The 13,070-nt window shown below is 36.6% G+C and overlaps 2 protein-coding genes across 2 annotated transcripts in view; both read left to right on the top strand.

Moving 5' to 3' along the window:
* LOC132400121 (myelin transcription factor 1-like protein) overlaps positions 1-11,314 on the top strand; it is an 85,191-nt gene extending 73,877 nt beyond the window's left edge. Inside the window, exons 2-9 of the mRNA XM_059981196.1 lie at positions 4,188-4,294; positions 5,956-6,010; positions 6,352-6,382; positions 8,000-8,062; positions 9,723-9,985; positions 10,634-10,813; positions 10,931-11,124; positions 11,222-11,314. Of these exons, the coding sequence (XP_059837179.1) occupies positions 5,956-6,010; positions 6,352-6,382; positions 8,000-8,062; positions 9,723-9,985; positions 10,634-10,813; positions 10,931-11,124; positions 11,222-11,314 (879 nt within the window). The 5' untranslated portion in view covers positions 4,188-4,294. The remainder of the gene's footprint in view (positions 1-4,187; positions 4,295-5,955; positions 6,011-6,351; positions 6,383-7,999; positions 8,063-9,722; positions 9,986-10,633; positions 10,814-10,930; positions 11,125-11,221) is intronic.
* The window catches only part of LOC132398927 (myelin transcription factor 1-like), a 44,392-nt gene continuing 42,636 nt past the window's right edge, over positions 11,315-13,070 (top strand). The window contains exon 1 of the mRNA XM_059978764.1: positions 11,315-11,524. Coding sequence (XP_059834747.1) covers positions 11,329-11,524 — 196 coding nt within the window. The 5' untranslated portion in view covers positions 11,315-11,328. The remainder of the gene's footprint in view (positions 11,525-13,070) is intronic.

Here is a 13,070-nt window from a genome sequence, read left to right as displayed (position 1 = left end):
CCAGGGCACAGACCTGGGCAAAGTTGTATGGAAGACCAGCAATTGCCCAAGCAGCAGGTCTCCCCTCTCCATGCCAAGGGAAGGACAAGGGCCAATACAGCTTAGCACCAGTGACATCACAGGAGTTGCCAGAATGGGGTTGAAGGCAACATCAGACTGCCTTAGGGACTCCAGCTCCGGATTTGTCCTCAGGGTTTACTCCAGAAGCCTTTCCCATGAGTGGGTATGGCCGCAAGGCAGAGGAGGTTTGAAATCAGAGTTTTCCCTCTCTTAGATGGACTGCCTTCCCAGGCTGACAAGCTCCATCTACCCAAAGCACCAGTTTTAAGGTGCCAGGACCCGCCTTTGCCCCTTCTCCTGTCAGTAGAAACAGTTCCGCCAGGCTTAGAGGCTAAGCCACACAAGAAGGCCAGGAGTTCAACTTGGTTGTCAGAGGCTATTTGAGTTGCATGCCATGAGGAGCACTTTTATATAGTGGGAGCTTGTCCCCACCATCACTGCTCGGCTTGACAATCTTGGAACCCAGTTCAACAGTAGTTTCTCTTTTTTATATATCTTGATCATTTTTATGAAATTTTAACCAGCTGCTTAATTGGGCCAAATTGTCCCAATTATCAGGAATCCACTGTATCCCCTTGTGTATGTGTAAATAACAAGTTAACAAGAAAGTTTAGGGTTCCTTCCTTCCATCTGAAAAATCTGTTCATGTCTGCTTAATCGAGTTTGCTCATTAAGAACACTAAAAACGGAGCCTGTTAGGTGTAGGTAATGGTGCGGAACATTTTGATTTTCAAGTCATGTTAGGCTTGTAGCATATAAAACATGCCCAAGCAATTCTTTTTATTGACTCAAAGTCTTGAGTGTGAAATTAAAGCTTCTAAAATCTCTCTCCTAACTACTTCCATCCCTAACCATTCTCTGTAAGACCAGTCTCTTTCACCAAGCTTCTGTTTAACTGCCCTAATGCCTCATTGTGTGTCACAGCTTCATTTTTTTATTTGTTAGCACTCTTCTGAAGTCACTTGACAGTTAAACGTGCTACTAAATGGGAGCTGTTGTTGAGTTTATATCTAACCACCTGGAAATTCCAGAATAAAATAAAATCATGGAGCTGAGAACAAGGATGAATCTAACTTTGATGGTCTTGTCATTGAATGCCTTAGGGAGGACATGTACACATAGTTGCAAGTGCCTTTTTGCTTGTGTTAAAAGTTTGAAATAAATTTATTATCAAAATATGTAAATACATGTTACCATACACTACCTTAGGATTTTTTTTCTGGCATTTGCAAGGAAAAAATAATTACAATAAAATTTACAAAAGAACTACTGTTTACATAAATGGACAAAGAACAACAACCAGTCAGTGTGCATTCTAAAGTTCCATCATATGGCATTTAGCCTTGAACTTGGAAATATAGGATATTGAAATATGTGGCACCCAGATTTTTTCACTGTTGTGCAAACATAGTGAAAACTCTTGGACCTGGTGTGGCAGCTTTTGGAAGCTCTACCTGTATATATTCAGTTAGCTTATGGAAAAGTAACAATTGATTGAGAAATACTTGTTCAATAGGAGTGGTGAAAATAGTGACAAGGATTTTGTGGAGATGATCAATGAGGAATGAGATTCTTCCTATTTTTATCCATATATTCCTATAGCAATTCTTTAATTGCTCTAGCAGAAGGGTTAATGTTAGTTAATCTATACTGTTAAATTGCTTGATTTTAGCCTGCTAAATTCCATGCATGTAATTGAATGATTTAAATGTTTCATGCATCTAAGCATTCTTGATTCAGATTAGGATATTTGCTCGGCTGTATGGGGACTGTTTACTTCATTGTTGGCAAACAGAAAATGTAACTAAAAAGTTCTTTGCAGCATACATTTCTGGCTTGTTGGTGGATTTCTGTATTTCTGAAACGTTGAACCATCCAAAGTTAAATGTCACGTGTAATTACTGTTTTTAAAACATCCATCACTGCAAATAGACCACCAGTTTTTACAAAGTTATATGTCTATGACCTCATTGAAGAATGTAGTTATCTAGAATAGAATGAAAGGACCGAGCAGAGACACAGGATTAATGCAAGGGAAGTCATCTTTGACTAAACTACAGGAGCTTTTCTTTGAGGTTATGATGGTAAGAATAGATTTTGTGTCACCATTTGGTGTTGTTGAATTTAGATTTTCAGAAGCCTTTTGGAAAGTATCTACATGGAAGATAGATAATAACATTGGAGCACATGGAATTGGCAATAATATACTGGCAAGGATTGAGAATTGATTAAAAGATACAATGCAAAATGTGGGAATAAACAGCTCTTTCTCACTTTGGAGGCTGGTCCTCGCTCTTCAGAATCTATGTCAACATTTATTTAAGGGATCCAAATGGGATGAGCCCAGCTTTACAGATGATCCAAAACTAGGGTGGAATTACCAATAGGTAAAAGGATGTAGAGAGGTTTAAAGAGATAACATGATAGAGTGAACACAGTGTGATAGAATGTGAGATCTTCCATCTCAGTGCACAAAACAGTGTACTTCAATTGGTGATATTTTGGTCCAAGTTGATACTCAAAGGGGGCCTAGTGTACCTGCAGAAGCAACAAGTAACCAGGAAGCTGTTTTTTTGCTTCACACACTGCTTCACATCTCCAGGAACCAAGATTCAATCCTGACTTAGAGTGCTGCCTTTGTGAAGCTTACTCATTTTCATGGTAACCACCCAAGTTTCCTCAGGATACTCTAGTTTTGAATACCCACGCTGAAGATGTTCCGGTATGTTAATTAACTACAATAAGTTACTCGTAAAAAGCATCAAAGGATAGTTAATGAGCATGTGTGAGAAAAGAATAAATTGAAGGGATTAAAGACAGTAAAAAAGAAATTGGACTAAATGGGTTGCCCCTCTGGCAGTGAGGTTGAACTGATGGGCCCTGTGGCCTTATCTAAATAGAAGAGGCCTTCTCTCAATTGTAAAATGCATTGATGAAGCTGCAACTAGAATATTGTGCATAATTTTGCTTTCCTTAACTAAAAAGTGTATACTTGTGGGACAATGAATACACTGAAGAATCCCTGTCTAGTTCTTGTGTTGACAGGTTTGCCATATGAAGAGAATTGAGTTGAATAGGCCTAGGTTTAAAGGGATTTACTGTGATCTGATTTACTCTTTAAAAGCACTTTTAGTTCTAGACAGAGGATGGAGCATGTTTCTGAGATTGAGGAATCTGGCCAAGGGGTACATTCTTAGAGGGCAAGTCATTCAAATCATTTCATCATTCTGAGTGTGGTAAATCTTTGGAATTCCATATCCTGGTGGACATTGAAACTCAGTCACTGAGTTCACTTTAAAAAGGCTGATAAACTTCTGGATTTAATGAAATCAAGGAATAAAGGGATAATGCAGGAAAACAGCTGAGATTGAAGATCAGTCATGAGACAAAAAAGTCGCTGGAAACACTCCACAAGACATATAGCATATGTGGAAAGGAAAATGTTAATGTTTCAAGTTGAATATGCTTCATCACACTCTTCCCACAGATGCTGCCTGAACTGTTGAGTGTTTCTATCTTTTTGTTTTGTTTCAGATTTCCTGCAGTTATTTTTAGTTTTCGACTGAGTCCCAATCTTACTAAATGTCAGGGCAAGCTCAAAGAGCTAGGTAATCTATTCTTGTTCTTAATTCTTACATTGTTTTATGTGGGGCAATCTTTATCTTGAAATTCCTCAGTCCTAGTCATTCAAATGCAGTGCTTTTTTTAATAACATTTGGTTTAACATGTAATAGCATTATTCGTTGGAAGATGGAATTAGAAAACGTAGGGTGTTGAATTAAGTTGTGCAACAGTCAAATGATGTGAATAAGTTACTAGTAAATGTTATTGCTAGATATAGATTTAAAATGCTATTTCAATCATTTGTACAATGAGCTGGAAGAATAATTAAAAAGAGATGAGTGATCTCATTAATATTATGCAGGATTCGCAGGGTAGCAGCTGTGCCACTGATGGCCAAATAGCTAGTTTGCATGTTACTCACCATACACGAGGCATTTTTCTCTCACGAAGCTTGGCAAATTTTCAGAATGTGTTCAAGTTGACTATAAATTGTCTTTTGAGTAGTCACAGAGTGATTCTTTCCCATAAAAAAGAGAATAATCTTGTTTTATCTTAAATCACAGAAAATGAATTTAGAGGTGAGCTGCTGAATCAGACTTGGACTAACGGCAGTACTGAGAAGCTCAGCACTTGTGAAACACCCAGTAGCCTGCACAGCAAACACACCAAGGTGACAAAAGGCTTTTCTCTTTCTCATATTTGCTGAGGTAATATTGAAAATAGTGATGGAATCCTGCAATGTTCCTGGTTGCAGCTCATGTAAATTGACATGTAAACACTATAAATGTGATAAATGCACCATGCACATTGCTTATAATGTACTCAACAATCTGCTTCACACATATATTATAGAGTTGTGTTCAGAACAACAACCTGATTGCATAGCACTGTTAGATCTGGAAGATTTTTCTTTATTTGCATTTAAAATATTCCAAGTATTGCATGCTGATAAATATAGAAGTTTGCATTCAAGATCCTGTTGTCTTACTTTAAGGTGTTATTTCCCACAATTATTTGCTGATTTTATCTTTTTCAGCCACTCACAGAAGGAACCTTAATTGATTATTGTTAAATTTACAAAGTTGATATGTAAGACAACTTTAAAGGAATGACATAGCATTGAAACAATAGACTACATCTGACAATATATCAAATTTTTATAAGGTCATTGACTATCTACATTCATGAAGTCCATAATGCTATGTCCATATTGTACACAAACATACATGATTTGGTGTGCTTTAATGTAAACCATTTATTATAAACCATCCTTCTCAGAATTTCTCAGCCTTTTTCTATTAAAATTCAGGGTATGTATACTATATTATTTGTTCTTGGCATACCAACAAATATTTAAATTTAGTAGGTCTGTGTATTTTACGTGGCATCAATTTAACAGTTTATTTGCTGAAAACAGCAATTGAGGAGTCATAGCATATATAATTTGCCTTGCTGCCAGATTCCATATATATGCGAATAAAATGTTAAAAAGTCATTTAGCTGAACTTATGTCTCTGTAATGAAAAATAATATGTCTATTGTGAAAAAACCCTCTGAGATCATCAGAATGCTGAAGTGCTGTATTTTGAAAGCCTAATAAATAGAATTGCAGTTTATCCCACACCTGCTCCACTGCAGTAAGTGCAAACCATTCTACCAATGGGAATTTACACTAAAAATAGAAACTAATTGCATTTCTTTTATTGCTGATGTAATAACACAGCATGGCACTTTTCTGGCCTTAATATTAAATATTAACTAATCTTAATTATATCTGAGTTACTTTGCAAAGTATAGCCCAGCAATAATTATCAACAATGTTATCATTAAAATGCTTGATATTTTGATAGTCTTAATTATAGCCATTTGGGTGTCAGTTCTGGAATTTCCTCTCTGAATTCCTCTACTTCCTCATCTCACTGTCCTTCTAACACCCATTAAAATCCACTTCTTTGACCACATCCTTCTCTTATCTCTTATATTGACTTAACATCTATTTTGTCACACTACAATGAATCTTCTTGAGATTTGTTTTTACATTAGGAGTGCTGTAGAAATGCAAATTGATGTAGCCAATTTTGGCAGCAATTTACTTATTCTGCTATTTTAGCTAATAGATTAAGATAAACAAGTTAGTACTTCCATTAAATTAATGAAGGGAAACATTTTGTTTGAGTATCATAAGGATTTACACCATAATAATTTATAATAAAACCGTAGGAATTTCTCATGCATGCCTTCAAAAACCAACATGACTTTTTATAGCATAATTTGCACATGTTTGAGGGAAAAGTAAACCTTGAGTCCATTAACTAAAATTTGGTGTTATAGATGAACCAAGATGTTGATGAAAAGAGGCTGCGTACTCGCTCAAAGGGAATCAGAAGTATGTGTAACTATCTTTTATTTCCTTTTATGTTTTTGTAATCACTTCTAGTGATGGAGGTTTACAATAATTTTAATGCTAATTTTATTATTGCAAGTTCATTAAACAATGTAGGTATTTTTTAATTAGTACATCTACACTTATAAAGCCGGCTCTTGTATCTGTACTGATAGTGCAATTTTCACCCTGCTTCTAATGAAATATCCAACCATTTCAATGTTACTGTTCAGTTTGAAATGTTATTTCATGATTAGATTTAAATGATGATTATATGACATTAAACAAGTAATGGTTCATTAGCTCATAAAAATGTTAAAACTAAGTTTCTTTTCTGATTCCAGTACCTGTGGAGCCTGTGGGACAGGATATAAGGTATGATGTGTTCTGAATATTCAGTTTGGCTTCAACTTAATTTCTTATAAACCTGTTACCTCTGGAAATGTCAATGTAGCCATTTGGATGTGGGTTGAGGTAAGGTGATTTAGACAAGAGGCGCTCCAGAGTACAGGTAAATATTTATCTATTCACCAAGACTCTGACTACGTCATTCCATGAAAGTCTAATGATAGATATGATCAAGTTCTTGTGAATGGGAATTGACTTTGTGGCTAGATCACAAAGATGACGTGACAGGAAGTGTCAGTAAAGCTTTTGACATGACATGAAATGGACTGTGAAAACTGAAAAGTTTTCAGTAAGTTTTCAATATTATGCAGTTGAATTTCTGTGCAAGTAACATTATCTTCTGACTAGACGTGGAGTAGACTCTGCTTAACCCTATCAAGCAAAACACATCAATAATAATGCATATAATCTCATAGACATGTTCCCCAGTGTTCACGGGTTCATGCAGATAATGCAGACTACAACTACAATGGGCTTTATCACCTTCCCTTGCTTTCCCACCATTTCCTGTGATTCTTAACCAGCACTCCATTCCTTGCATTTCTCCCATTCCAGAGTCCAATATGCAGTTGGCTGAGTTGGCATTTGGGTCATCAGTATTGCATACTCCAGAACCTGAGAATCACATTGGGTGCATATTTGTAATGCCTGAGTAGAGTAGTTATCAGGCTTAGCCCTCAAAATGGATTAGCTCATTTACTAGCACTGTCCCAAGGAAGATCAGCCTGAAAATTTAAAACCCATCCCTATCATTACTGGACGGAGAAGCCTGGAAACAATAAAAGTCCAAATTCTCTGATAATATTTTTATAAGTTTTTATTTAGTGATTTTAGATCAGACGAAGTCAAATTGTTAGCATAATTCTTCATCTAAAAAAGTTAAGCATGAAGGAGAAAGCCAAAGAATGCACATTTTAATTTATAAAGTTTAATGTGACCTCTTTAGAAAAAAATGTAGGGATCACTCCAGTTAAAAATTAATTAGTAGGCTTTGAACAATTGGCTTTGTAAAGTACAATATTATGAAATGCTGTTGCAATAAAATCATGTAAATATATTTCCTAACACTGCAAAGCATATAAGCACTAATTCAAAACTTTAGATTTACTTGGAACTACTGTACATGGCATCAAAAATTATGCTTTACATCAGGATCCTAAGAAGATGGAAAAATTGAGCTTAAAAATTGAGATTTGTTCTTATATTAATGAATATTCAGTTTTATCAATTGCATTTATATCCAATTTCTGGGTTTTTGGGAATGACATTTTCTCTGTCCATAGTATTTATTTAAAAATTAATTTTGCCTAGACAGTGTGATAATATGAGCTGTGAATCCTTTTTATAATAAATAAATGTATGCTTCTATTAACGTGGTGTTGGAATTCTGAACTGTTGTTCAGCATTGTGCTACAACAGAATTTTAAAGCATATGAAATTATCTGTGCTATCTTATTTGTATGTATCTTGTTCTTTAAAATTATTTGCTGAAACATCACTACTCCTGTTAAGAAAATTAAAATGAAAAAATTGACAGTGTGCTGCTTTGTGCTTTCTTAACATTATAATAATTTTATCATTCAGCTGCCCAACTCCAGGATGCAATGGCTCAGGACACGCCAGTGGAAAATACGCACGGCACAGAAGGTAAACCTTCCCAGTCTTATGAACTTAAAAATAATAGCATTGGAAGTGTATCTTGAGAATTAATTATTTTAATAATCAAAGCATACAAAACAAAGCCAGGTCTTCAGAAGTAGTTTGCAGTTCAGCAATGAATAGGTGAATAGGCTACAGGAGCGAAATGTCCCAAGCATGTTCATAGAACAAGTATCGTATGGAACAGGGCCTTCAGCCCATGATGCCAATCCAAACTAATCCCATGTACCTTCAATCCCTGCTTATTCATGTAACTATTGCATTGGCTTTCATCACTTACCCTGGCAACACGTTTCAGGCACCTATAACAACACTGTAAAAAAAAAAGTTGCCTCATAAATTTCCTAACTTCTCTCGCTCTCATCGTAAACCTATGCCACCTTGTATTTGACATTTCCACCTTGGGAGTGAGTATCTACCCTATCTGTGCCTCTCAGTTATTTTATATACTTCTTTGATGTGTGTCCAGTCTCTCCTTATGGCTAATGCTGACAATATCCTGGTGAACCTGCACATTCAACATCCTCAACATCCTTCCTGTAATACGGCAACCAGAGCTACACACCGTACTTCACAACATGGCCTAATCAAAGATTTATTCAACTCAGCTTGACTTCCTAACTTTTACACTTGACTCCCCAACCAAAGAAGTCAAGTTTGCCATACATCTGCTTTCTTTGCCACCCTATCCCTTGTGTTGCCACTTTCAGGAAGCAATGAATATGCACCCCAACCTCCATCTGTACGTCAGATCTCTGAGGATTCTGACACTTTCTGCATAGTTTCCTCTTGCATTTTACCTCCCAAAGTACCACACCTCACAGTTATCTGTCTGCCATTTCTCTGCCTGTATTTCCAATGAGTCCATATCCTTTGACAACCTTCCTCATTATTCCAATACTCCACCAACTGTTGGTGTCACAAACACCAGAAAATCTGCAGATACTGAAAATCCAAGCACCACACACAAAATTCTGGAGGAACTTAGCAGGTCAGGCAGCATCTATGGAAAAGTGTGAACAGCTGATGCTTTGCACTGAGACCCATTATCAGGCCTGGGAAAAAAGAGATGTGAAGTCAGAGTAAGAGGGTGGGTGTGTTGTCTCCATATGTATGAATTACCCCACCTATACATGTATTTTCATCCAGATCACTGATATATTACAAATAGTAGCAATTTTCCTTATAGAACACAACTGGTCACAGAGCCCCATCAGAATATCACCCCTCCACCACTATCCTGTCTCTTCCATGGCCAATCCAGTTTTGAATCCAGTCTGCCAAATCAAGATGCCCCTCACTCTTCTAGGTCAACCTGCTATGAGGACCTTGTCCTTCTATATTACATCTATTACCCCGCCCTCTTTAATCGTCAGCATCACCTCCTCACCCAGCCATGTGGACTATCCCTTGTAAGTCACTGCTTTACCTGATGCAAGTATGTTTCAAATATGTTAACTAAGATAGAAATGTAGTTTATTTTGTGTTTAATACCTGGTTGTCTAATTTCAAGGCCAGAATAACTTTCATAAATACATTGAAGTTTGTGAAGCAACCTAAAGTAAATCGGTATATAGATCCAATATTTCATGCTGTAAAAACAGAAGATGCTTTTCAAGTAACCATCGAATTGTTCTTTTATCAAAAGTTCACAAGGCTGCCCTTTGGCCAAGAAAAGGAAAATTCAGGACACTGATTCCGATCAACCTCTGACCAAGAGGAAATCCCATCCTTTGAAACTTGCCTTGGATGAAGGTTATAATGGAGACAGTGATGGTGTTGATGATTTAGAGATAAAAGAGGAATCAATTATGGATGAATCAGAAGAAGCACTTGAAGTTGAAGAAGAAATAGACGATGATGAAGAAGAAAGAAATTTGGAAGAAACTGAAAGAGCAGAATTAGTACCAGGTGCAGTAAAAATCAACAATTTTACAGCCATGTTGCAATTCATTTTGAATGGATATTATAACAAAAGAAACAGCTCTCTGTTCATATTGATAAATGCCATGAAACCTGGCAATACATTTATCTGTTTGATGGCATTTGTCATAACCCAAATATAAAATGACTTTACTGGATTTCCCTAAAGTAAAAGCAGCTACAATTGTGTGAAATGGTTTAGCTAGCCCTCTCCTCCTGTGGATTAATTTAGCAACAACTTAAAGGGGGCTAGCAAAACTGAACAAACTTCCTTTAAAATAAATCTAGAGTATCCGTACACCTCGAGTCAGGCGACTCCTGATCAAGGCACTAGGAGATCTTTTAGAATAATAACTGTTTTGTGTTCATATTGCATCTGTAAAAGATGATGAAATTGTAATGTGTAGTAAAACTCTTGTAAAGTGAAGTCACCAAGTTCTGTCCATTTCACTTCAGGATCTATCATGTGCTCACAAGTTTTGCACTTGTCTAATTATTAAAGTGCATTTACAGGGTTTCCCATGAACAACATTGTTTGCAATCATCAAAATAATAATACATTTACTGATAGAAGTTTAAATCTTTTGAATGTACACAATTGTAAGGAATATTTAACTTACAAATGTTTTATTGCAGAGGTAAGGCATAAAGGGCTAGATGATAGACCTTACTGGGAGGATGGAGCCAAGAATGTCAGCACTCGAAAGGACGATTTTATTAGCTATCAGGAATTAGTTGCCAAATCACTTCTAAATCTTGGCAAAATAGTAGACGATACTGCCATTCCCTCACTCCCAGATAAAAAGCCAAGTAACAGTGAGCCGCAACCTAATGAGAACTGCATTTATATGAAAGAAAGCATGCATCAGGAAGCAACTGAAGAAGAAAGTGATTCTGGGAAAGAAATTATTGAAAGTGAGCCTGTAACTGAAGATTCTGAATGTGAAAAGGAAATTGACCAGGATCATGACTCATCTGAAGAGCACGCTGGCAAAGATATGCTTCCATCTGCTGATGAAGCAAATGAAGAAGAAAGTAAAGAACTAAAGGACTCCACTGATTCCACTCACTGTAGTGAGCAGACAATTGTTTTCCATCAACAGTTTGATGTAGCTGACAAACAGGATGTAGAGGAGAACAAGACCACAGACGTGCAATGCAAGGACAGTGCTGAAGTAGTCATGCAGGTAGCACAAGAGACAGAACATGAAATTCATTGTGAAGGACAACCAAAGTCAGAAAGCTCAGCATATGCAGAGGACAGTGTGGAGGAGTGCACTGATGAGAGCAAAAGTTTACACCCAAAGCCTGCGATAACCGAAGAGTCTGAAATGTATGACATGATGACAAAAGGAAATCTTGGGCTCCTTGAGCAGGCCATTGCCTTGAAAGCTGAGCAGGTGAAGATGAAAAGAGAAGATCTAAGCAGAGAGTCCAGGATATCAGTGGAACAAATGAGGCATATCCAGATTGAGGACAAGCCAAACAAATCTTTGGATTCCATCAGGAAGAATCTTTATAGCAAAGGTAAGTGGCAGGCGGTAGCATGGATGACAATTACTTGATTATTCTATGTACATGAATTTAATTTTCAATGCAGTGTGCATTGTTATTCCACCACATTGAGCATAAAAAGTGCCGTACCGTATGCATAAAATAGCTGATCACACACTGAGAAAATTACACAGACTCTGCAGCTGTGCTAGCTTTGAAGCCAGAGCTATTAAACACATTGAAACATTTCTCTGAATTATTCAACCAAGTATAGTTTAATAACACAAAACATTGAAAAAACAGCAGTTGATTATTTTGGCATTTTCGCATTTTACATTTGTAAAAAATGAAGAGAACTTGAATTGAAGTGGTTTCTTATTTATCTATAATGTATCCAGTTGATGGGTTACAGGATGACTTACTGACTAAACACAGTGCATGGTGCTTTGTAGATAAGGTCTAGTTACCAGCACTGCTGTGCAATGATCTTGGGTAGGCTGGCTCTGGGAGCTGTCCTCTGCATATTGGAAGGATAAAGAGTAAGTAGCCTTTGTCCCTGATTCCAATCGCTGTTAAGTGACCTCTATTAAAAGTCTGCCTATAAAAGGGGGCATAACAGTAGTGAGTCCATGGTTAAATCATCCTGTCGGCATTCAGAGATGCCTCCCTGCAAAATCCTTTCTCTTGGATGTAGAAAGTGTTGTTGCTGCAGTATACCAGGATATGCCTCGATGTTCAGCAAACAAGGACAAGTAAGGAGAGAGAGAGAAAAAAAATCAGAGGCCATGAAATTGTGGTGCTGTGATACAGTGCAAATACTTAACACATTATTCTGAAATTCTTGACTCTTCTATTTTATGGAGTCATTTACCTGTTTAAAATAAATGGGTAGTGCTTCTGCTGAAATAGCAAGTGCAGAATTCAGACAAAGGCATTAAGTGTTTATACATTAATGTCACATGTAGTAATTTCAGTATGAGAGACTCAATGCATAAAGAATAAGCCATTTGTGACTATGTGTTAGAACAATAAATTATTGCAGAGGACTTTGATACAATTGAAAGAGCATCAGTAACACACCAATGAATAATGCAGTAGTCTATTTATTCCATGTGTGATTCATTTTTGAGATATAAATCCATCCTGAAATGACCATTAAGTAATAATTTGCAGGAGAGAACTATATATTTTTTTAATTTCACATTGCTGAATAGAGGAATTATAATTCACGGCCTTGGAATAATGGGCTTTTTACACTCATTATCAACTATAATCAACTGCAACCCGTGTAATTTTCCATATTTAATTGAATTACATTTTGTTCAGTGAAGATTGTATGAAACGATTATCATTTAAAATGTATCCTCAAATGTTCATTAACATACAGTTAGTTCAGTGTCTTTGTACTTCACTTGAATGAAACTTTAGAAATCCATCAGCAAAAGATTTGCCTATCACATGAGAAGGCTAGCGAGACTTCATAGTTGTGTTCAAAACAATGAATAGCATACAAAATGCCAGAGTGGGGGGCAGGGGCATGGTAGCAAAGAGTTTAGCACAACGCGTTATGGTACCAGCA

Source organism: Hypanus sabinus, chromosome 9, assembly GCF_030144855.1.
Source record: "Hypanus sabinus isolate sHypSab1 chromosome 9, sHypSab1.hap1, whole genome shotgun sequence".
In the NCBI taxonomy this organism is placed as follows: Eukaryota; Metazoa; Chordata; class Chondrichthyes; order Myliobatiformes; family Dasyatidae; genus Hypanus; species Hypanus sabinus.
Note: the sequence above shows the minus strand (reverse complement) of the source record. Positions and strands in the feature narration are given on the sequence as shown.